The sequence below is a fragment of the Tenrec ecaudatus genome, chromosome 3, assembly GCF_050624435.1.
Source record: "Tenrec ecaudatus isolate mTenEca1 chromosome 3, mTenEca1.hap1, whole genome shotgun sequence".
In the NCBI taxonomy this organism is placed as follows: Eukaryota; Metazoa; Chordata; class Mammalia; order Afrosoricida; family Tenrecidae; genus Tenrec; species Tenrec ecaudatus.
The window spans coordinates 152,055,059-152,079,180 of NC_134532.1; the positions used below are offsets into that span (position 1 = coordinate 152,055,059).

Below are 24,122 nucleotides of genomic sequence, written 5' to 3' on the forward strand. Positions count from 1 at the left end.
CTTAGCGGTGACGGGCTGGGCTGTCATCGGTGAGCCAAGCAGTGGGAAACCACAGGTGCTCTGTGGGAGAAAGGTGAGGTTTTCCATGCCCGTAGCTAGTGTCTCGCCAAAAGACGGCGGGCGGGGGAAGGGGGGGACTAAATAACACTAATAATATGTCATTGATCAAGGAGTCACGAGTGGGGTACGGTGGGGGTGGGAAGAGGAGCTGATACTAAGGGCTCAAGTAGAAAGAAAATGTTTTGGAATTGTCGATGGCGACATATGTACAAGTGTGCTTGATACAATTAAATGATGGGCTGTTAAATAAATAAATAAAAGAAGAAGAGTTCATGTCTCTCTAAGACACTTGCAGGGGCTGTTCTACGTTGCCCTGCAGAGTCACTACGAGTCGGCCTGACTCCATGGTAGTGACAGGAGTCTGTTGAAGGAGCACAGGTGGCCCTGTGGTATAAGCATTAGGCTGCTTGCCACCAGCTGGCAGCTCTGGGGGAGAGAATTGTGGCTGTCGGCAGATGTATAGTTCCAAGACTTAGCGGCTCAGAGACCTGAAGGAGCAGTCATGCTCTGCCTTATAGGACCACCAGCAATAAGAATCCACTCGGTGGCAGTGAGGGTTAAGCGTTACTGTTGCACACTTACATGAATGAAGTCATGTTTTCATGTGCATGAGGCAGGGTTTGGGTAGGAGACTCTCAAGTTGCCACCCTTACTCGGGTTCCCACTCTTGCGTGAGCCCCATCTTTTCTCTTGTTGTTGGGTGTTGTTGAGATGGGCACGGCTCGCAGCAACCCTGTGTGCAGCAGACAAACCCGAAATCAATCCTACACTGTCCTCGCAGTGGTTCTTATGTTCCAGCCCACAGACAGCCACGGTGCCAACACAGTTCCCTGAGCACCTTCCTCTCTAGTGCTGCCCCTCCACTTTAGCAAGCATGATGTCCTGCAGACACTGGTGTCTCCTCATAGCATGTCCAAAGCACAGCAGAGGAAGTGTCCCCAGCCTTGGCTCTAAGTAGCATTCTGGCTGTGTTTCCAAGACACCATAGTTCAAATGCATCGATTATTCTGTTGTCTTCCGTATTCAATGTCCAACATTCACACACATATGAGGTGATTGAAGATACCATGACTTGGGCCAAGCACACCTTAGTCCTCAGAGTAACATCTTTTTTTAAAAAACACATTGTGAAATATTTATTTCTAATTACAAATAAATGAAATTTTATCCTTTTTAAAAAATCACGTTACTGGGGGCTCGTACAATTCATCACAAGCCATCCATCCATCCATTGTGTCAAGCACATTTGTACATATGTTGTCATCATCATTCTCAAAACATTTTCTTTGTACTTGAGCCCTTGGTTTCAGCTCCTCATTTTTCCCCTCCCTCCCACCCTGCTTCCTCATGAACCCTTGATAATTTATAAATTATGGTTGTTTTGTCGTGTCTTGCACTGTCTGACGTCTCCCTTCACCTACTTTTCTGTTGTTCTTTTTGACACTTTAGACAAGTCTCATGCAGCAGATTCACTCAGGGCAGCACATTGTTTGACCTCTTGACTGCGACTTCCATGCGCACTGATTGAGAATCCACGCAGGACAAAATTCTTGACAACCTCAATCTTTCCTCCATTTATCATGATGTTACCTATAGTTCCAGTTGTGAGGATTTGGGTCTTCTGTAGATTAATTTGTAATGTGCTCTGAAGGCTGCAATCCTCAATCTGCATCAGCAATTGATTCAAGTCCTCCTCATTTTCAGCGAGCAAGGTTGTGTCCTCTGCATTTTGCAGGCTGTTAATAAGCCTTCCCCCAACCCCAAGGCCACATTCTTCTTCATGTAAGCCAGCTTCTCTGATTATTTGCTCAGCATACAGATTGAACAAGGATGGTGAGAGGAGACGAGCATGTCACACACCTCTCCTGGTTTTAAGCCATGCAGTATTCCCTTCTATCTTACCGGAGGTATAAAGGAGAGAGAAATGGGCAGAGAAGGAGATGTTACCACCAGCATGAAAGAAGATCCAGCAGCAGAGTGTGTCTGTGGGCCCTGAGACGTCTGTGCTGAGAATATCCTAAACCAGGAGTAGAATGATGGTGTGAGTCAGTGGCAGAGAAACAGAAGCAGAAGGGGCAGCAGAACCTGGGGGTGGGCAGGAGCGGGTACACCCTTAAGGAGTAGTTCGTTACACTTGCCCAAGCAGGGCAAAAGCCAGCTGGAAGGCCCAGGGACTGAGATACCAAATGGAGGCCTGTCTATAGACATGGATAAGAAGGGGCTCTCTTGATGAAAGGCTGTATCTTGGATTTGTATCATGAGCCTGTTACTTCCCTAGTAAACCCATATTCATGTGTATTGTCTGAATTCTATATGGTCATTGAAAAGAATTATCAAACTAGCAGAGAAGCATGATAGTGTTGTGGAAGGGATGGTTGGTGTCAGAATTGGTGAAAATGTTGGAGAAGAAGATTACAGTATTTCTGATCCCCACTTTATAGAAATCAAACTTGGTTGTTGAACTTGACTCTCCTTTCCCTTTGTGGAGGTAGAAGAGGTCACATTCCCCTGTCACTCCATTTATAAAGTTGGTGTCCGAAAAGGGATTTGTCCTAATGGCTCCTGACTCATGGATGCATGAGACTTTGTGAGAGAAGGAATAAAGGTGTGTAGGAAGTGAACATTTTTACTCTTAGGTAGTTATTTTGGTCGTTGTTACCTGTAATTGCTGAAAGAAAAGTAAGTGATCTTGGGCGACAGATAAGGGGAGAAAAGTCACATTTGGACTGTGTTGGGGGGAAAGCCAGTTGAGTTAAATAAGATGATTGATAGGAAACTAAGGAGGACTCTTTGTTAGAGATGTTGGAGTAGTAAAACAATTTGGAAAAGTTGGACATTTGGGATATCTTTAACCCCCATCTCATAGAAACCAGCTTCGTGTTAAAAAGGATTTGTTAATTTAGGCAACTACCAAGGTGCCACTTAAGGATTCCAGTACCAAGTTATCTATTGGGAGAGAGGTGCATTGTGGGTGATGGCTTCAGGGCCGAGCTGGTGGGACTGATAAAGGAGTAGTTGTGAAATCAGCAATAGGGATGCTAAGTAGATGCAGAAGAAACACCAGCAACTCCTTGCTGTCAAGTCAGTGCTGACTCATGACAACCCTAGTAAAGCTGTACTAAAAAATGGGCTTTAAGACTACAACCTTGCTTTTTTTGTCGTTGGTAATTTTTGTTGTTATTGTTTTATCTTTTTGTTTCCTTGGTTTTGCTCTATCTTGTTTTTATGCTAATTTATTATCTCCACATGTCTATCTAGATAAGATAGACAGGATAAACAATCGGGAAGAGAAAACAATGGGACCAACAGCAGGAGAGGGGAAGGGGGGAAAGGAGGGGTGGTGTCAACCAACCCAGGAACAACAAGGGATCAACAACCAATAGCAAGGAGGGTGTAGGATGCCTGGTGGGGCTTGATCAAGGGCAATGTGGCTGAGAGGAATTACTGAAACTGAATGAAAGCTGAACATGATAGTGGGACAAGAGGAAAGTAAAAAAATAGAGGAAAGAACTAGGAGGCAAATGACATTTATAGAGGTCTAAATACAAGCATGTACATATGCAAATATATTTATATATAATGATAGGGAAATAAATCTATGTACACATATTTTATGCTAAACATTTAGGTAGCAGATGGACATTGGGACTCTACTTACATACTCTCAATGCAAGAACTCTCTGTTCTAATAACCTAGCATTCTGTGATGCTCACCTTCCCTGTACACTCGCTGAAGATGAAATGGGTGCATAAGCCAATGTGGTGAAGAAAGCTGATGGTGCTCGGCTACCAAAAGCTATAGTGTCTGGAGTCTTGAAGACTTGAAGATAAATAAGCGGCCATCTAGCTGAAATGCAACAAAGCCCACATGGAAAAAGAACACCAGCCTGTGTAATTATGAGGTGTTGACGTAATCAGGTATCAAGCATCAAAAACCAGAACAAAAAATCATATCATTGTGAATGAGGGGGAGTGCAGGGTGGAGACCCAAAGCCCATCTGTAGACAATTGGACATCCCCTTACAGAAGGGTCACAAGGAAGACACGAGCCAGTTAGCCTGCAGTATACACCGATGACATATGCAACTTTCCTCTAGTTCTTTAATGTTTCGTCTGTCCCACTATCATAACCCCAATTCTACCTTACAAATCCAGCTGGATCAGAGCATATACTCAGGTACAGATAAAAGCTGGAAACACAGGGAATCCAGGACAGAAAAACTCTCAGGACCACTAATGAGAGTAGGAAGCCTGGAAGGTAAGGAAAAGGTAGTGGGAGAAAGCGCGAACCAGTCACAATGATTGACATATAACTTCCTCCCAGGAGGACTGACAACAGAAAAGTGGATGAAGAGAGACATTGGTCAGTGTAAGACATGAGAAAAAAATCAATTTTTTAAGGGTTCATGAGGGAGGAGGGGTGACTGGGGGAAATGAGCTGATACCAAGGTCTCAAGTAGAAAGAAAATGTTGTGAAAATGATGATGGCTACATATGAACAAATGTGCTTGCACAATGGGTAGATGGATGGATTGTGATAAGACCTGTACAAGCCCCCAATACAATTATTTTTAAATAAATAAATAAATAAGAGTATGTCTTTTTAAAGTAGGTCACCAGACCTTTCTTCAATACATGCTTCGGGAAATATTGAAACTGCAAACCAAGGTAAGGAGTTGACTGCTTAGTCAGGAACTCTGAAGCAAGAGTAGGGTCTAATAAATGGGATAATGTACAGCACGAGAAAGAGCAGATGGTAGACCCTGAGTAAAAGGTGTGAAAATATACGGAAATGTTGATGCTGGCAGTGTCTTCTGAATGTTCTGTGAGATAGGTGACTGAACTAATTGGTGGACATGTATCAGGCTTCTCTGATCTCTTAGGGGATTGGGGGAAGAAGTCTTTTCCAGGGACTGGAGCACAAGCCAAGGAGACAGAGATGCTATTTGATTGTCATAATGTAAGCAATAGGTGTTTATTGTAAATAAAGTAATTTTGAGTTTCAGATATTAATATTCTTATTTGAAAGGTATGTAATTGTAGTCCACAGAAAAACTAACAGCTTTTAAAAAACAGAGTTGGCACCGAAATTCAAGTCTTTGGATACAATTTCAGTGCTTAGTCTCTGAGAGTACAAGTGTCCCTTATTTTAAATATTTCTCATATACATAGTTGATATCTAGGTTCTCTTAAAAACTAGATGACGTGTGAAATAGGAATAGATGTCTGAATTTTCTATATGTCAAGTGCAATATAATTTATATTCTCTGTGGAATATTGTTCATTAAAATGTATTTATTCATTAAAATATATTGATTCTTACTTAATAAAAAGAGATATCACCACTACTTTATTTGAAAACATATTTATTCAAGTTAAGTTAAATATATCAAATCTGACAAGAGATAGGAAGATACATTACCTTTGAAAAAGTACCCAAACTAAAGGAGCATAAAAGCAATCCCACCGCGGTTTTTACTTTAAACTATCTTCCAAGAAGCTGTTTAAGCAAGAGGATGGCATGCAGCTGGACGAAGTCAAATCCAAGGGACTTTCATGGTTAGAGGAAAAAAAATTAAAAGAGGCACTTGGTTCGATACACAAGCAAAAGTGTTGCCAAAGTCAAGAACTGGAAACCTGCCAAAGGCTGAGCAGGGTGAATGCCAGAGGAGAAGCCAAGAGAGCGAGCCCAGGATTAGTTAAGTAGAGAAAGCAGCTGAGGTGACAGGAGACAAGGACGTAGCAAGCAGTTCCTAGGCTCTCACTTCTGCTCTGGACATCTCTTTAGCGTGCTACTGCCTCACCGCAGAATCCAAGCATGAGCTCACTAGCTAGTACCGTAATGATATTTTCCTACACCTGATACTACACAACCCCAAACTAATCCTCTGCCCTTTAAAATACAGGATTGGGGTGTGGACACAGAAGGACAAGGATGTATGAGTTACCAGACATGTCATTATAGTGTTTCTAGGCCATTGCTTAGGCCTGTGTCCATTCACAATCCCAGGGGACGATCCATTCATGTCTGTGGAAAACCTGGCCGAGCCTGAGAAATAAGCGTATGCTTCTCATCCCTTGATTTGAAAGCAGGATTGAAAAATTCCAGATAAAAAAAAACAGCAAAAGTGTGTACCCCTAAGCCCCGAGGAAGCCAAAGATAGAAAACCGTGCTATTGGAATCCTAGAACTAAGAAAAAAAATCAAGACCAGAGCATGTACACTGGTGTAGACAAGAGCTCACAACCCAGGGAATCCAGGGCAGATAAACCCCTCAGGACCAATAATGAGAGTAGTGATTCCAGGAGGGTAAGGGAAAGGTGGGGGGAGAGAGGGGAACCAATCATAATGATCGACATATAACACTCCCCCCTCAGGGGGGCAGACAACAGAAACGTGGGTGAAGGGAGACATCGGTTAGTGTGAGACATGAAAAAATAATAATAATTTATAAATTATCAAGGGTTCATGAGGGAGGGAGAGTGGGGATTGAGGGAAAAATGAGGAGCTGATCGCAATGGCGCAAGTAGAAAGGAAATGTTTTGAATATGATTATGGCAACATATGTACACATGTGCTTGACACAATGGATGTACCATATATACTCGAATATAAGCCGACCTGAATATCAGCCGAGGCACCTAATGTGCTGAAAAACTTGGCTAATACACGAGTATAGATGGTATATATGGATTGCGATAAGAGCTGTAAGAGCCCCCAATAAAATGATTTTTTTTAATCGAGGCCATTCCGTGAGTTTGAAAGTGATGAGGCAGATAGCTACGTCTACAGGATCACTATGTGGGCTTCCCGACGTTGTGAGGTCCTAAGTGCTTCGTTAGTTGCCATCCATTCTACATCACAGTGTCTTAGTATCTGTGAACCTCACATTTGTAGTAGGAACTCTTGGTATCGAAAAGGATCAGACAGCTTGGGTCGGGTAGACCTGTCATCGAAGTGATTTTTAAACCACTGGAGAGGGTTTTGGGGGACAGGTTGACAGAAAGTGGCTAAACCAAACTAACAAGCAACAAACTAAAGCCCATGCTATTCACCCTTAGGTAGGTCACGCTCCTCCGCAAGGTTTTCAGGGGTGTGACCTCTTGGAAGCAGATCATGAGGCCTCTCTTCAGAAATGCATCTGGGTAAGTTTGAACAGCTGAACATATGATTAGATGTCACAAACACGCAACCAGGTTTGCTACCCAAGGACTCCTGAAGAAGTGCTATTGTACTGTTGTTATGTTGTGCCTTCTTCATAATTGTTATGCTTGAGCCCGTTGCTTTAGCCACTGCATCCATACATCTCACCAAGAGTCTTCCTCCACTCTCACTCTACTTCCCCAAGCACAATAGTCTTCTCTAGAAGCTGACTGGCCCCAATAACATGTCCAAAGTATGGGTGGTGAAATCTTGGCATCCTACTTTCTAAGGAGCACTTTGGCTCTATTTCTTCCAAGACAGACTTCTTTGTTCTTCCGGCAGTCCGTGATACTTCAATATTCTTAGCCAGCATCAGATGCATTGATTCTTCTCTGGCATTCCTTATTCATTTTCTGGCTTTCACATACATATGAGTTGGTCAGAAATATCACAGCTGGATTCAGGGCGCCAGGGTCCTCAGTCAGCTAATGGGCAGCAGGTCTTCACATGGCACCATGGTGTTTTCTTTCTTGACCGCTGTTTCCATGAGGACTGGTATGGATACAAGTAAAATGAAATCCGGAGAACTTCAGCCTGTTCTCTGTTTATCGTGGCATGAGTAAGTGCTTCAAGTCCCCTTTGTTTTCAGCAAGTAAAGTCGTGCCATTTGCATACCTTCTTCCAATTCTGATGCAGCATTTTCACATAGTCTAATTTCTCAGATTCTTTGTTCGGTACTCAAGCTCTGACTCACACTTTTCCTGATTTTAAACCCAGGCAGTATTTCCTTGCTTTGTTTAAACAACTGCCTCTTGGTCTGTGTACATGTTACGCATGAGCATGATGAAGTGTTCTGGAATTCCAGTGCTTTGAAATGCTATCCCTGGTTTGTTATAATCCACGCAGTCAAATGTCTTTGCACAGTCAACAAAACACAAATAACATCTTTTCTGATGTTCTATGATTTTAGCCAAGATCCAATTGAGGTCAGCAATAATGTCCCTCTTCCACATCCTATTCTGAGTCTGGCTTAAGTTCCTGGCAACTCCCTGTCTAGGTCCTGCTGGTAACTCTTTTTGAATTATCTTCAGTAACATTTTATTGCATGTGATTTTAATAATATTGTTCAATCATTTATGCATTCTGGTGGGCCACCTTTCTTTGGAATGGGCACGGGTATGGATCTCTTTTTGTCATTTGACCAAGTAGCTGTCTTCCAAATTCTTGATATAGACTGAGTGTTTCCTGTGCTGAATCAGCTTGGTGGAACATTTCAATTGGTAGTCCATCAATTCTTAGAGCTTTGTTTTGGTCTAAGGCATTCAGAACAGCTTAAAGAAAGACTAGGTGGTATTTAAACCAAGGTAGACTTGATCAATGGTACAGAAGCAAAGGTTCCCTCTGTGACCCGAAGGATGGATCATTTTCAGTTTCCCAAGGTTGAGTCCCCAGGGTCTGCTTGGAGATTTATTGTTAGAAAATAGTACACATTCAGAGCCTGGCCCAATAGAGGCAGCTGATAATTACTGACGGAGATCAGGCAAAATCAGGTAAGATGAAACTATAGGGAGTAGTTGCTAAATCAACCTGACCAATTGTGTGGTGTGTCAGTATGACTGTAAAAGGCCAGACACAAGCCAAAATCTGAGAGCTGCCACTTCATTTAACAAAATACATTGTATTATAGTACAATCTAAGCCATAAATCTAAGTGCTACAAATGTTTGAATTTCTTTGCTTTCACATGTTGGGGCTTCGACACATATAAAACAAGTGCTACTGACATTTTTATTACTGAGAAACAATGGAAGGTGGTGAATTTATGCTTTCCAATCCCAGAAACAAATGTGCTGTTTCTATAGTAGCAAAGAATGAAAAACCTTCTTTTTGTCATTCCTTGGAAACCAGAGGCAAATTTCGATATGCCAACACACGTTTTACAAAGTGCTCTCCAATGCTTTCTTTTATTTACTAAATTTTAGTTCATAAAGGTCAGCTTTTAAAAGTTTATTTGAGCTAAAAAGAAAGAAAGGAAGGAAGAAAAACATCATGTAAGTTGAGGTTTTAACTATAGAGATGGGCAGTGGTATGTTAGACATACTATCATGATCCAGTCAATTTGTTGGTGGTTGTTATTGTTCATTTCAGTGTGGTTTCCCCTTTCCTCAGGGCTTCTGTAAGACAAGTAATTATGGGACCTATTGCTTTAACTCCAATAATGAATTATTTTTAAGATGCTGCAATTGGAATAGGATTAGACAAAATGCCCCAAGATTTATATCTTTAAAAATCTGAAACTATGAACACATTCATATAAACAAATAAAAATAAAGGAAACTCTCCAATGTCTGCCACCCAACGGAAGAAATAAAACAACGATGACACCTTCAATGTTTAATTCCCCAAGATCCATAGCCCAAGGCAGGGTCAGCATTACTGTGAACTGTTTATGCTTCCTTTGCTTCTTTATTTTGTACATACGGTCGTTGCTTTTGCTGTCTTAGAGCAGTTTTGGGTTGCGGAAGAACATGGCCCTCAGAGATCTCATATGCATCCACTTAGCCTGCTTTCTTACTTCTGCATTCGCTTCTAGTAAAAAAGAGTCGTGTGAAGTTTTTACAGTTTTGCCAATATGATAGGTGAAAAGTGATATTACAACATAGTTTACTTTTGTATAAATAAATATTTAAAATACATAAATTCATAGAAAAAATATACAAAAATGCTCTCTCCATGAGATTTGTATTTCTAATTCTCTTATTATGTGTAAGATTGAGTATGTCTTCTATGCTTTAGAGCAGTGGTTCTCAACCTTCCTGATGTCATGACCCTTTCATACAGTTCCTCATGCTATGATGGCCCCCAACTCTAACATGATTTTCATTGTTACTTCATAAGTGTAATTGTGCTGCTGTTGTGAATCGGGCGACCCTGTGAAAGGGTCATTCAACACGCTTCCCAAAGGGGTTCAGACCCACAGGTTGAGAACCACAGCTTCAGAGTGATTTGTAATTCTATATCTGTCTTTTTATATATATATTCTATTTTTCTTTTTTGCCCCAATAGTTTTATTGGCACATAATTTAAATATTATACAATTGAAGAGTTCAATCATTCAATTACATCCAGAGGAGTTGTACAATCACCACCACATCTATCCTATAGCATTTCCCCAACTCCCATGGTAAAATCACTGTTACACTAAGTGTGCATTCATGATCAGCTCCAGTGCTCCCTTTCCCCTCCCGCCTCCGTTATTTACTCCCTAAATCCCCTTTCCCTCCTATCACCTATAATTGTCTCATGGTTATTGAAATATTTCTCTTTTCTAGTCATTTAAGATGTACCTGTTATTGCATATTAAATTTTCATATTCAAATAGGTCATTTCTAGATTTTCTATTCTTTTTCCATTTGTTTACCTATTAGTTTGCTAATACATAAATTTATTTCTTCATACTTATGTTTGTAGTTAAACAGATCCAACTACTGATGTTGACATTATTCTTTATTTAAAATGTTGTTTCTGTCTTTTCTGGATAATTTGTTATGAGATAGCAGCTTCAATCGCTTTGTCTAGCTTCAGAAGAACACTCTCCCCCACCTCTGGCAAAAGGGGAGGGCATATGTGGGATGGGCAACAGAAAAGTGGGTGAAGAGAGACTGTGGGCAGTGTAAGACAAGATAAAATGATAATTTAGAAATTATCAAGGGTTCATGAGGGAGGGGGTACGGGGAGGAAGGGAGAGCGGAAAAAGGAACATGAGGAGCTGATTCCAGGAACCCAAGCAGAAAGCGAGTTTGGAGAATGAGGGCGAGGGCGATGAATGTGTAAGTGTGCTTTACACAATTGATGGATGTGTGGATTGTGATGAGAGTTGTATGAGCTCCAATAAAATGATTTATTAAAAAAGAAAAGGTCAGGATTCTGAACACTTATTCCTGAAACTCTAAACCCCAGGCCTCCTGGGATATGTGCTTCTGTTCACCAAGAAGCTTCTTTCTCAACCAACCATCTGGAATTTCCATGCCAAGGTGCCAACCCCCTGACTTTCCCCAGTTCCTCTATATTGTTTTTGGTCCAGGGTTACATCAGAATTCGCAGGTCCCTCTAGTAATCAAATTTACCACAGAATGTAGAATAGCAATGATGGGAAACCTGAAAAATAATTAGGTATTGGCAAGGCTGCAGAAGAATGGGGATCCTCAGCCTTTGCTGATAGGGATGTGTGCTGGTGTAACCACTGTGGAAAATTGACACAGAGCCAAGCAATTCCCCTTGGCGGTCTATGAAAGCAGTCACACAAACAGACATATGTACACCAGTTGTTTATTGCAGCACTAATCACAATTGCCCCAAATCAACTGATCCCTGGATAGAGAAAATACAGCTATGGATACAATGGAAGGATTTTCAGGCAGTTCAAGAAATGAAGTCTTTATGTATGCCATAGAATAAAGCAGTGGTTCTCCACCTTCCTCATGCCCTGACTCTTTAATAAAATTCCTCATGTGGTGGTGACCCCCAACCATAAAATTATTTTTGTTGCTACTTCATAACTGTCATTTTGCTACTGTTATGAATCATAATGTAAATGTCTGATATGCAGGATGTACTTTCATTGTTACACATTGAACATAATTAAAGCATAGTGAATGATCACAACAGTAATAAAAAAGGGGAGGGCATATGTATTTTTAATTTTTTAAAACTTTTTAATCATAAATTCTGTAAAGGTTTATGGACAACCCATCGGTTTTATGTTCAACAATTCATACACAGTTTGCTTCAACTCCTCCATTTCAATCCCCTCAATGCACCGTTTTCTCCTCGTGTTCCCCGCTATTCCTTCTTCCCTAACCATCTGAACGTTCTCTTTGGGTAAATGCTGCCCTTTACATTTTAAGTGGTAGTTGATTCTCCAGTTGGGTGGACTTCCGTTCTACATCTGAAGGGTGACTAACAGCCATAAACATGAGGGCCCTACCAGTCTCAAGCTGACCAGCAAGCTTTTCTCTGTCATGATTTTTTTCTCTGTTTTGTATTTTCCCCCCGTTCTATTCAGGGCCTTATAATGTGATCCTATTCCAAGTACACGGGAGAGGGATCCAGGCCCTATTTAGCTCCCCAAGTCTCAGATTTGTGATGTTTGTGAATTCTATTGATGCATTAGAATAATTATTTCCATATGCCTTTCAATTTTCATCATTCTTCTTTTCTCCGATGGGGAGAGACCAATAGTTGCAACTTACATGTCTGTTTATTGTTGTAAGACCCCCCACCAATACTCACCAATGTCAGATGTCGAGCATTGTTTTGTGCAACATAATCTCAGCAGATCTTGGTGTCATCGGAGACTATGGTCCTGAGCTCCGAGGTTCAGTGATTCATTCCCTCAATATGTTTGTATATGTCTAAGACACTTTCATAACTTTGACTTCTGTATACTCCAACACATGATTGAATATATCTCAGTAAATATAAATACACATATACAATTATCTTCTCCCAAACCTTTATACAATTGTGGTTATATTCCCACTCTCTTTCCCACACGGGTTCAGTGTGCATGTCTGTCCAAGCATCTGCACATGTTGTTGCTAGGTGACATTGAGTTGGTTCCACCTCTTAGTGACCTTGTGTCTAATAAACCAAAGCACTGCCTGGCCCTGCCCCATCCTCACAATGGTGATTATGTTAGAGCCCATGCTTGCAGCCACTACGTTAGTCCATCTCATGGAGGATCTTCCTCCTTTTCTCTGATGTCTAACTGACGAAGCATTATGTCCTTTTCTAAGGACTGGTCTTTTCTAACTACATGTCCAAAGGACAGGAGAGGAAGTCTCAGCACCTTGTTTCTAAGGAGAATTCGGCTATACTTATTTAAGACAGATCTGTTCATTCTTATGAAAGTCCAAGGTACTTGCAACAGTCTTCACCAGCACCATAATTCAAATGCATCAACTCTTCTTCTGTCTTCCTTATGCAGTGTCCAACATGCACACGCAGAGCAGGCAATTGAAAGTACCATGGGCTGGGTCATGCACACCTTAGTCCTTAAAGCAGCATCCTTGCCTGTCAATACTTTAAATAGGACTTGTGCAGCAGATTGACCCAATGCAATGCATCCGTTGATCTCTTAAATACTGCTTCCATGAGCATTGATCATGGATCCAAGCAAGATTAAATCCTTGACAGTTTCAATCTTTTCTCCATTTTTCGTGATGTTATCTATTTGTCCAGTTAGGAGGATTTTGGATTTCTTTACATTGGGTTGTAATGTATACTGAAAGCTGCAGTCCTTGATCTTCATCAGCAAGTGCTTCAAGTCCTCCTTTCAGCAAGAAAGGTTGTGTCATCTGCATATTGCAGATTGTTAATAAGCTTTCCTCCACTTCTGATCCACATTCTTCATATAATCCAGTTTTTCAAATTATTTGTTCAGCATGCAGATTGAATAGTGTGATGAGAGGACACATCCCTGACATCTATCTTCCTGATTTTAAACAATGCCATATTCCCTTGTCCTGTTTCCTCAACTGCTTCTTGATCCATGTACAGCAGCAGTTCTCAACCCGTGGGTCGTGAACCCTTTGGGGGTCGAACAGTCCTTTTACAGGAGTCACCTGATTCATAACAGTAGCAAAATTACAGTTATGAAGTAGCCATGAAAATAATTTTATGGTTTCGGGGGATCACACCAATATGAGAAACTGTATTAAAGGGCCGTGGCACTAGGACGGTTGAGAACCACTGAGGTACAGGTTCTACATGAGCACAAAGACGTGCTCTAGAACTCCCATTCTTTTAAGACCATCTCCGGTGTGCTATCCTCCACACAGTCAAATGCCTTTACACAGTCAATAGAACACAAGTGAACGTCTTCTGAAATGTTCTGCTTTCAGCCAAGGTCTAGCTGAATCAGCACTGATAGTCCTTGTTCTCTGTCCTCGTCTGAATCAGGCCTGAATTTCTGACAGTTCCCTGTCCATGGACTGCTACCACCATTGTTGGGTGATCTTCATTCTTTTGGGTCATCTTTCTGTGGAATGGGCACAAATACGGATCTCTTCCTCTAAGTTGGACCAGTAGCTGTCTTTCAAATTCCTTGGCCTGGACAAGTGCGAGTACTTGCTGTGCTTCATCATCAATAAGTACTCTGTCAATTCTGTTGAGTTTGTGTGTGTGTGTGTGTGTGTGGCTAATGTCTTCAGTGCAGCTGAGTTAGTTAGTTTATTGTGCCAACCTGGCTGATAAACACAAGCAGGGTTAATTGAAGGGCAGAGGGATAAATGGCTCAGTGAGCCTCACCTTTCTAGTTCTTGGGTCTCTTGCTTTCTGATGGTTGCACCAGGGTGCAGCTGCCTTGGCAATTCTCTGCTTCAGCTTGCAAGACTGACTTCCTACAAGACATCCCCAAGGAGAAGTCACATGGACCTACCCCGATGGAGCACCAGTGTGGAGACCCTTGCCAGTGCTGAGATGGTTACACATTCACTGACTCGGCTTTTCTCCTGTAGTCGGCATCATTGTGTGTGTTTTGTGAGATGGAGGAGGACTTTGTGGACTGGTGTTGGACATATGGGTTAATGGATTAAGGTTGGACTTGTGGGCTTGGACAGCACTGGGTTGGGATGTTTTCTTGGTGCACACTTAACCATAATATAAAAAGAAGAGAAAAAAAGAAATAAGAAAAAAACTCTCTTATAATGAGTTTCTGTGGATTTGTTTCTCTAAAGTACCCAGACTAACACAGCAGCTTAAAATTCTTACTTCAGTACACTTGGTTCTTGATCATATTGTTTCTTTGGAAATGGTTGAATGTCGACTAGTTTTTATTGGTACAATAACTCTGTCTTCTTTCCATCTTCTCTTGATGCTTCATACATCCTTTGATGTTCTTCCCATAGAATTTATCAAAATGTCACTTGAGGTTTCAATATTTTCTTTAAGTCAGTTTAGATATGCTGAACATGTCATTTTTTAGCTCTAGACATTTCATTAAGACTTCTAACTATAAAATTTCATGAAAACATTTGACTTTGTCTTCTAGATTTGCCGTTTGTTACGTTCTCTTCAGTTCTTTTACTTTAAATGATAGCAACAGTACAATTGCAGAGAGCCGCCAGAAACTAAGGCCAGGTTTTAGAAGAGGTCATGGAACAAGGGAGGGAAATCACTACAGACATCAAATAGATCTTGTTCAAGCTCAGAGCGTATTAGAAAGATGTTTGCTGGTGTATTATTGACTATGTAAAGACATTCACTTATATGGATCATAACAAAATACTGATAGCTTTAGAATGATGAAAATTCTAGAACACTGAACTGTGCTTATGCAGAAACTGTACAAAAATCAAGAGACAGTTGAGAAAACAGAGTACGCAAATACTGCATGGTTTAAAATCAGGAGAGTTGTAAATCAGTGTTTCTCCTCTCACTGTATTTATTCAATCTCTATATTGAGCAAATAAACAGAGAACCTGTATTGTATGAAGAAGAATGCATTATCAGGAATAGAGGAAGATTTATTAACAACCTGCAGTATGCAGATGAGACAACTTGCTTGCTGATAGTGAGAAGGATTTGAAATGCTTGCTGATGAAGATCAATGATTGCAGCCTTCAGTATAGATTACAACTCAGTGTAAAGAAAACCCAAATCTTCAAAACTAGACCAGTCGGTAAAATCATGATAAATGGATAAAGGCTGGAAATTGTCATGAATTCCATCTTGCTTTGGTTCATGATCAATGCTCATGGAGGAAGGAGTCAAGAGAACAAAGGATGCATTGCATTGGCTGAATCTGCTGCATAGGTACTCTTTAAAGTCTTGAAAAGCAAGGATGTTACTGTATGGATCAAGGTGTGCCTGACCCAAGCCATGGTCTTTTCAGATGCCTCCTATGCCTGTGAAACTTGAACATCGAATAAGGAAGACTGAAGAAAAATCAGTGCATTTCAACTATGGTGCTGGCAAAGAACACTGAAAGCACCATGGGCTGCCCAAAGACCCAACACGTCTGTCTTGGAAGAAGCACAACCAGATGCTCCTTAGAGGCAAAGATGGGAGTCCTTGTCCGATGTAGTTTTGTCTCAAGTACTTTGGACATGTTCTCAGAAAAGTTTAGTCCCTGGATCAGTACATCGTGCCTGCTAAAGTGGAGGGTAGAGAAAAAGATGAAGACCACCCAGAAAAAGAATTGGCACAGTGGCTACAACAGACTCTGACTAGGAACAATTTTGAGGACAGGGACAGACCAAGTAGTGTTTGGTGATGTTGTACAAAGAGTTGCTATGGGTTGGACCCAATTCCTGACGACTTAACAATAACAGCAAAATGAGCTAAACTTGCTGGCATTGAGTTGATTGTGACCCATGTGGAACTTTATAGCCACTGATCACCAACAGTCTGGGTCACCTGTAGTAGGATTTATGCCCAGGAGAGCCTTGTCACGTTTGTTACCATCCTGGTTACATCGATAATGATTTATTTGATCTGTTTATTTCTGCAGGTTGTTAATTTAATTTTAATTTGTCTTTGGAAATTATATTTCCTTTATTTTTGTTTGACTCTTTGTGATTCAAAAATTCATTTAAGGGTTGCCATTATTTCCTCAATAGCTTTGTGTTTTACAGTGCAAGCATATTTTAGAATATAGTCATATTTTTGATGTATCAATACATATTCCTTGAGTACTTTAAAAACACTTTATGTAGCCTTGATTTTCCTCCAAAAATTAAGTTCAGTATGTCTTTTTATTTATCCAGGGTATTCATCTTGAATTTCTGTAGTTTTTCCATCAGCTAATATTCCTTTATATTCTAACAAATTTGATATATCAGGTAAATTTAAAAATACCTTTAAAAATTATATTTTAAAATATGTTTTACAATTTTATTTTTTAAATGTAATTTTAAAATATATTTGTTCATTTCTTTAAACAACATCTTTTAGCAATATTTTTCCATGATGAATCCTTATGGAATCAGGATTACCATAGATAAAAATTTGGCTTGCTACAACCAGTAATTTTAAAACATTTTACTTACTAGCAATCAGCTAAAAACAATTTTCACAACCTTTTGTAAATATGTAAATTAATTTTACAACTTTCCATATTATGTTCACGAAGATATAACTTCTATCTTGTATATATTTAATTTATAATAACTATTTTTTACCTGGGAAAACTAATTACCAGGGGTAAAAAATCTGTATCTTGAATTTTGATGGAAATTTGTAGGTAAATAAATTTACTGATCTTTTTGGTTCACCTTCTACCCTTCAGAACTGTTTCTATTTAATTAATAGAATCAAAGAAAGTGCCCATGTACTCAAACTTGGTGTCCATGAAAACACTTACAATGGTTTGTTAGAATTATCTGTTCTCTCCGTCCACATCCCTTTCCTGCTGGTTCTGTAAGATTGATAAGAACACAAGTCTGTGTTTTTAGCAAGCCCTCCAGATACTTCTTGCGCACAAGCATGATGATCATAATCTACGTGATCCTGTGGAACATTGCTTAAAACTCTCAGCCATTCTCAAGTTCCTGCCTTTCATTGACATATGTTTGCTGTGCTGCTTTTGACTTTAGGACATGCCAAGAAAGCGGGCAACATGTTGAACTGAGCTGAGTTTTATACTTTAATTTACCTTCAAGATGATTATTTCCAGGCTGAGATTAATTTGTTTCATATTCTCAGTCTTTACGATTTTTCTGACTTGTACATTTTTACTTTATTATGTTTTTAATATTTGGGTTATAAATTATAATTTTGACATTTGCTCATCTTTTCAGAGATGTTTAAATGCCTGATTTGAGAGTCTAATCCTCCCTTTTATTTTTCCAGTTCACTCTCTGTGCGTTTTCCTTTCTCTAATCACACCATACAGTGAGGTTACAAGCACTCAACGTTTTCATGTTTCTTTTCCTCCTCCCTCCCTGTGTAGGACGGCCCCTCTTCAGATCGTAAGCCATTCACTCTTCCCTGGCTCGCTTCCCTATTTTCATGCTAACTTGGCCTCCTTCACTTTTTGGGTGGGTTTAGGAGTAATTTTGCCTCTCTAAGACAATCTCTGAATAGTGACTTAAGATACCTACTCTGTAAAGTTTTAGAGACTACTAAATGAAATAAAATATTAATAATTCCAGTGAAAATCCAGGAAGGTATTACTATTATTAGACAGCTTTAGTGCCACTGCGGGTAAGCACTGTGTCACTAACCAAAAGGGAGGTGGTTTAAACGCATCATCTGCTCCATGGAGAGAGATGGGGCAGTCCCATCTTGGAAAGATCAAAGCCTTGGAAACCGATAAGGCAGTTCTACTCTGTCCTATGGGGTCACAGGGAGTCTGAATCAACTCAGTGATGTTGTTGCTATTGTTTTTCACATTAATATTATTCTCTTGCTTTTGTTAAGTGGCCTCAAGTCCACTTAGACTCACAGTGACCTCATATCACAGAGCAGAACTGTCCCAAAGGGTTTTCCAGGCTGCAATTCTTATGGGGACAGATCAGCCCTGGGTTTCTCCTGTGATCGATCTGCGAGGCAGACTTGGATCACCAACCTTTTGGTTAATAGCCAAGAGTTTAATAGCGGCACCACTAGGACTTGCTTAGTCATTCTAATCAGATATATTTTATTATTATTTTAATTACTCTGATTTCTTCTCTTAATTTCTTCCCATAAAACATCACTTTTAGCATGATTAATTTATAGCACTGTCCACAATTTGTGTAAAATTCAATTCATGAAAATAATAATATTTAGTTAGGTACTTGTGTGTTATAAACATATTTATTTGCCAAAAAATAAATCCTATTTACTGCTTATATAGGCAACACATTACCTTACTTGGATATCTTTTTGTTTCTTGTTCTCCTGAATCCGTACTTGTGGCTTATCCAGAACTAAAGTCTGATCCACAACTGCTCACTGGGCAGCATTTTTTCTGTTGTGTCTGAGTTCTCCACGAACTGTAGACCAGCTAGACAGCAGCTAGTAACAACTATAAAATTACTATTAAACCTTGAAGAGTCGTAATTTTATTTTTAGGTATTGTTTCTGTACTGTGAATTATATTTAAATTAAAACATACTTTATTATAGCAGCGATGTAGAATATAGATTGAATAAGTACTACAAAATGAATTCTATTTGGCTACTGTCAAGAAAATGGTGAAATATTTTGACTGTTGTTTGAGTTTATCCTTTAACAAGGACAAGTTTAGCAGGACATGGAGTTGCATGTGTCATAGTTCATGTTTGTTTGGGTTGAATACTCAGTCTGGGGTGATGTTTTGCTAGAAAATCTCAGCAGACACTGAGAAAGTAAGTGGTTTGAGATATTGAATCTAGTGATTTACAAATGCCATCCTTCTGTAGGGGGTAAAAGTGCACACAGTACATATGAGCCAGATGACACGTGAACTAATTCTTTGCCATGGACCTTCAGCAAATGTGTCTCATAGTGAAAAACAAAAACAACTGCCCCGGGGGCTTTTTAAAGCCTGTCTGTCTTCCGATCTCCAGTGGGCAAGACCAGGTATCTTGGAGATTTAGCGACAGTGCTTAGGCATTCAGAGCAAGAGCTCACCCTCTGAGAAACATGGTCATCAGTGTCAGGAAGCACAGCAGATTAGGGGAAAATAGCTTCAGCCTAGCTTTGATTCGGCCTCCACCACAGGGGCAGTTGGGAAGGATAAATGATTCTAATAATATACTTTAAGTTTTACTCATTTGTGTACTCAAATTTATATTAAATAACAATCCAATAGAATTGATTATTCTCATAGCTTGCAATGATGCTTATTTTGTTGTTGGTTTTTCTTGTTTTGTTTTTATTTCATCTTTTTAATAAGATCATCGAAAAAAAATATTTAGTTTCTAGGAAGTTAATTGGAGGATATTAACTATAGGAAATATTTCCCAATGTTTATGTCAAGATATGTTCATACTGGAAAGCAAATGATAAACTGTTATTAATATTAGAAGTCTTGAAATTTTTTTAGTGAGAACATCTTTTAACATATTTCTCTAATCATAAATTACCATGGTACATGAATTGTTTTAGTTTCCTACAGCTGCTGTAACAGGAATTACCAAAAGTGGGTGACTTTAAAAAAACGAAGATGCATTTTCTACTAGTTTAGAAGACTCGGAATCAGAATCCAGAGTGTAAGCTCTAGGAAGTGGTTCCCAAACTTCCTAATGCCATGACCCTTTCATACAGTTCCTTATGTTGTGGTGACCCCCACCCCCAACCATAAAATTATTTCCATTGCTACTTCATAACTATAATTTTGCTACTGTTATGAATCAGGCGATCTCTGTGAAAGGGTCATGGCATTAGGAACCTACAAGGAACCGCTGTCTAGGAGGTTCTCAGAACAGGAACCCTGGACAGAGAGAATATTTCTGGTTCTTCGTTCTTGGTAGTAGTAGGCCACACTGATAGCTGCCCCTTTTTTGATTTTTCAAAAGAGATGGAGTCAAGATTAACTTAATTCTATAGATTATATCCTGCCTCATTAACATCATACCCAAACCAAATTCACTGCCGTTGACTCAATACGGACTCATAGCGACTCCCCTGTTGGTTTCTGAGACTCTAACTGTTTACAGTAGTAGAAAACCCACCTTTCTCCTGAGGGGCTGCTGGAGGTGTCAAACTGCAGACCATGTGGCTCACAGGCCAACTTGCAACCACTCCATCACCAGGGCTCCTCATTAACATCACAACGATAAGAGTTTTTTCTTCAGTATTTTTAGCATGAGAACTGAGCATGATCTAATCTGCCATGTTTTTGTAACTTGTGGTCTTTGTGTAAAGTTACTATTTATGTTATTGAAACATTTATTGACTATGAGTAAGTTGTTGGTCTTACAAAATTTGTTAATAGACTTCTAGTGTCATTTCTATCAAACAAGACCATATTCTCTTTCTTATTTCAATTTCCAGTAGTCTTCTGTGTTAGTCTAGGCATACTAGAGAAACAAATCTAGGGAGAATCATATGTGTATAAGAAAGAGCTTTATATAAAAGAGCAGTTGTATAGGGAAAATATCCCAGCCTAGTCCAGATCAAATCTATAAGTCCGGCATTATTCTATATGTCCAATACCAATCTCTAAATTCCTCTGCAGATTCACACAACACATGCAATGATGTCGAATGTAGGACGATCGCAAGTCAGTAGGTGGAAAGTCTTGTGGATCCAGTGGTGGTGGAAGCAGCTGTGCTCTAGCAGGGGTCTCCACGTGACTCCTCCAGTTCCACGCCGCTGGCTCCATCAGCATAGCTTCATGTGGCTTTTCAACAGAAATGTGTTGCAAAGAGAGAACAGAGAAAGGGTCTTGCCTCTAGGGAGGAAGACAGGAGTTCCCAGAATCCTCAAGAGAAGGTCATTCCCACACAGAGGCATCACTGGCTGTGACCTGGCTGACAGGCTAGACTCCACCCCATTCACTCAGGAGATTATGTAACTGCCACATTGTCAATGTATCTTTTCTTTTTTATCACAGTCCATACATATACATACATCAATTGTATAAAGCACATCTGTACATTCTTTGCCCTAATCATTTTCTTTTTTTCCCTCCTCTTTTCTTTTTTTACATTTTATTAGGGACTCATACAACTCTTATCACAATCCATACATATACATACATCAATTGTATAAAGCACATCCATACATTCCCTGTCCCAATCATTCTCAAAGCATTTGCTCTCCACTTAAGCCCTTTGCATCAGGTCCTATTTTTTCCCCTCCCTCCCCGCTCCCCTCTCCCTCATGTGCCCTTTGTAATTTATACATCATTATTTTGTCTTATCTTGCCCTATCCGGAGTCTCCCTTCCCCCCCTTCCCTGCCGTCCCTCTCCCAGGGAGGAGGTCACATGTGGATCCTTGTAATCAGTTCCCCCTTTCCAACCCACTCACCCTCCACTCTCCCAGCATCGCCCCTCACACCCTTGGTCCTGAAGGTATCATCCACCCTGGATTCCCTGTGCCTCCAGCCCTCGTATGTACCAGTATACAACCTCTGCCCTATCCAGCCCTGCAAGGTAGAATTCAGATCATGGTAGTTGGGGGAAGGAAGCATCCAGGATCTGGGGGAAAGCTGTGTTCTTCATCAGTACTACCTCGCCCCTCAATTGACCCATCTCCTATCTTTTTTGGTATATTTGATCATTTTCAGATTATAGAAGTTGGTAAAAAAATCTTCAATATTTTCATCTTTGGTATAAAGTTGGTGTGTCAATTTGAATATTAAATGCCTTCCTATAGATTTATTGGTGTTACCCTTTTACTGATAGTGTTGTACTTCAGGACAGGTCTTGACATGTATTTTTCTATGATTACTATGATGTCATTCTCTTCCATTTCTTGTTCCTGGCCTATTGAACAATTCTGGCTGTCCAATTTAAAATGGTCAATATCATTCTATTTTAGTTCACTAATGCCTAGTTCATATGCCTTCCATTTTCTTTTATTTATTTATTTTTCTTCTTTTTTTACAAAAGTTTATTCTTAAATATACAGCAGGCTCCAAGACAACACTTCATTCTAACTATAAGTGGCAACAAAAGTTCTAGCAGGGAATCCAGATGTCTACACAGGAATGGAATCAAGGGCCATCATTGCTTCAGCCACCAAGAACAGCTCACTTTTTGCCAGATTTCTTCATTCCACCTGTGGCCAGGGGCCCCTTCCCCGCAGCCTTCGCCTTTAGCTCCTCCAGTTTCTTTTGTTCTTCCTTCTGTTTCTGCTTGAAAGCCTTCTCTTCCTCGTCCACCTCCTTGTTCTGCTTCTTGGGCTGTTTCAGGGGCTTCTTCTTGCCACCTTCGCGGCCCGACATGACGCCTGCCACCCCTTCCCCCCCATTTTCTTTTTTAAACAGATGTTTGCAACTTTTTTCTTTTCATTTTGATTGATTGTGCTTCAGCAAATATAGCGCTTCCTTAATTGCATTTTCAGTCCTGTCCACCCTGTGGCACTCTATCAGACAGTATTTTGCTCCTGATCAGAAGGTTGTCCCTGGACAGTGGTTTAGAGGTAGATTATCCGTCCTTCCTAGCCTGTTTTAATCTGGATGCTTCACAAAGGCATGGGTGACCTTGCTGGTATTTGAAATAACCAATAACATAACTTGTAGTATCAGAAAAATAGAGCATCACTGGTGGAAATCTTTGTCTCCTTTCAATATATGTGGACTTGGCATTTCTTGGAGATCTCTATGTGTTTTGGCATCAATCTTCCTCTTGTTCTTTGTGTGTCTCAGCATAAGAACATTACTCTCAGCTCCTCTTTCTTGGTTGTAGAAGGTACCTCTTTTATTACCTGCTAAGAACTTTGGGGAGGATGGAAACACAGCAAACAAAAGCAAAATAGATCTGAAAGGAGCTGTTGGGAAATAGGCAAGTGCATTTAAGACTGGCAATGGTATGCAGATAGGACCTCCTATTGATATTTCAAATTCATATGCCACCTGAACTAGACTCATTTGTCACTTGAGATGGTTATTTCTAGACGCATAACCGAAGATGTCCTGTGTTACTACACGAACTTTGAAGAGGAGAGCTAAATGGACTGCAGTGGCTAAGGAGGCAGCTAAGGAGGCAGCTAAGGAGGCAGCTTGATGGCAGTGCTGAAGCTCACATTAGTAGTATGGTCCACAGTACACAGTCCTTGATTTTCAACTTGTGTGATAGAACACTCGGCAAGATTGACCCTCTAAATGTATTGATATCAGATGTTTCTTTGAAGTTGAATCAGGGACACCATTCAAGTTTTCTTATAGAATTTAAACAGGAAATAATTCCCAAAAGTGGTCATGCAAAATATTATTCTGCACATTGCCTATAGGTATCACCCGTGCAGTTGGAAAAAGAGAGCGTTCCTTGGTTTCATCACTT

General features: G+C 40.1%; 1 protein-coding gene across 1 annotated transcript; it reads right to left on the reverse strand.

Annotated features, from left to right (window-relative positions):
• Positions 1 to 22,870: 22,870 nt before the first annotated feature.
• On the reverse strand, positions 22,871 to 23,065 carry LOC142443625 (translation machinery-associated protein 7-like). The gene has a single exon (XM_075544934.1). The coding sequence runs from the start codon at positions 23,063 to 23,065 to the stop codon at positions 22,871 to 22,873; it is 195 nt and encodes a 64-aa protein (XP_075401049.1).
• Positions 23,066 to 24,122: the final 1,057 nt, after the last annotated feature.

What these genes read in the sequence shown, in the direction of transcription:
- LOC142443625 (XM_075544934.1), bottom strand. Translation starts at nt 23,065, where the DNA reads ATGTCGGGCCGCGAAGGTGGCAAGAAGAAGCCCCTGAAACAGCCCAAG.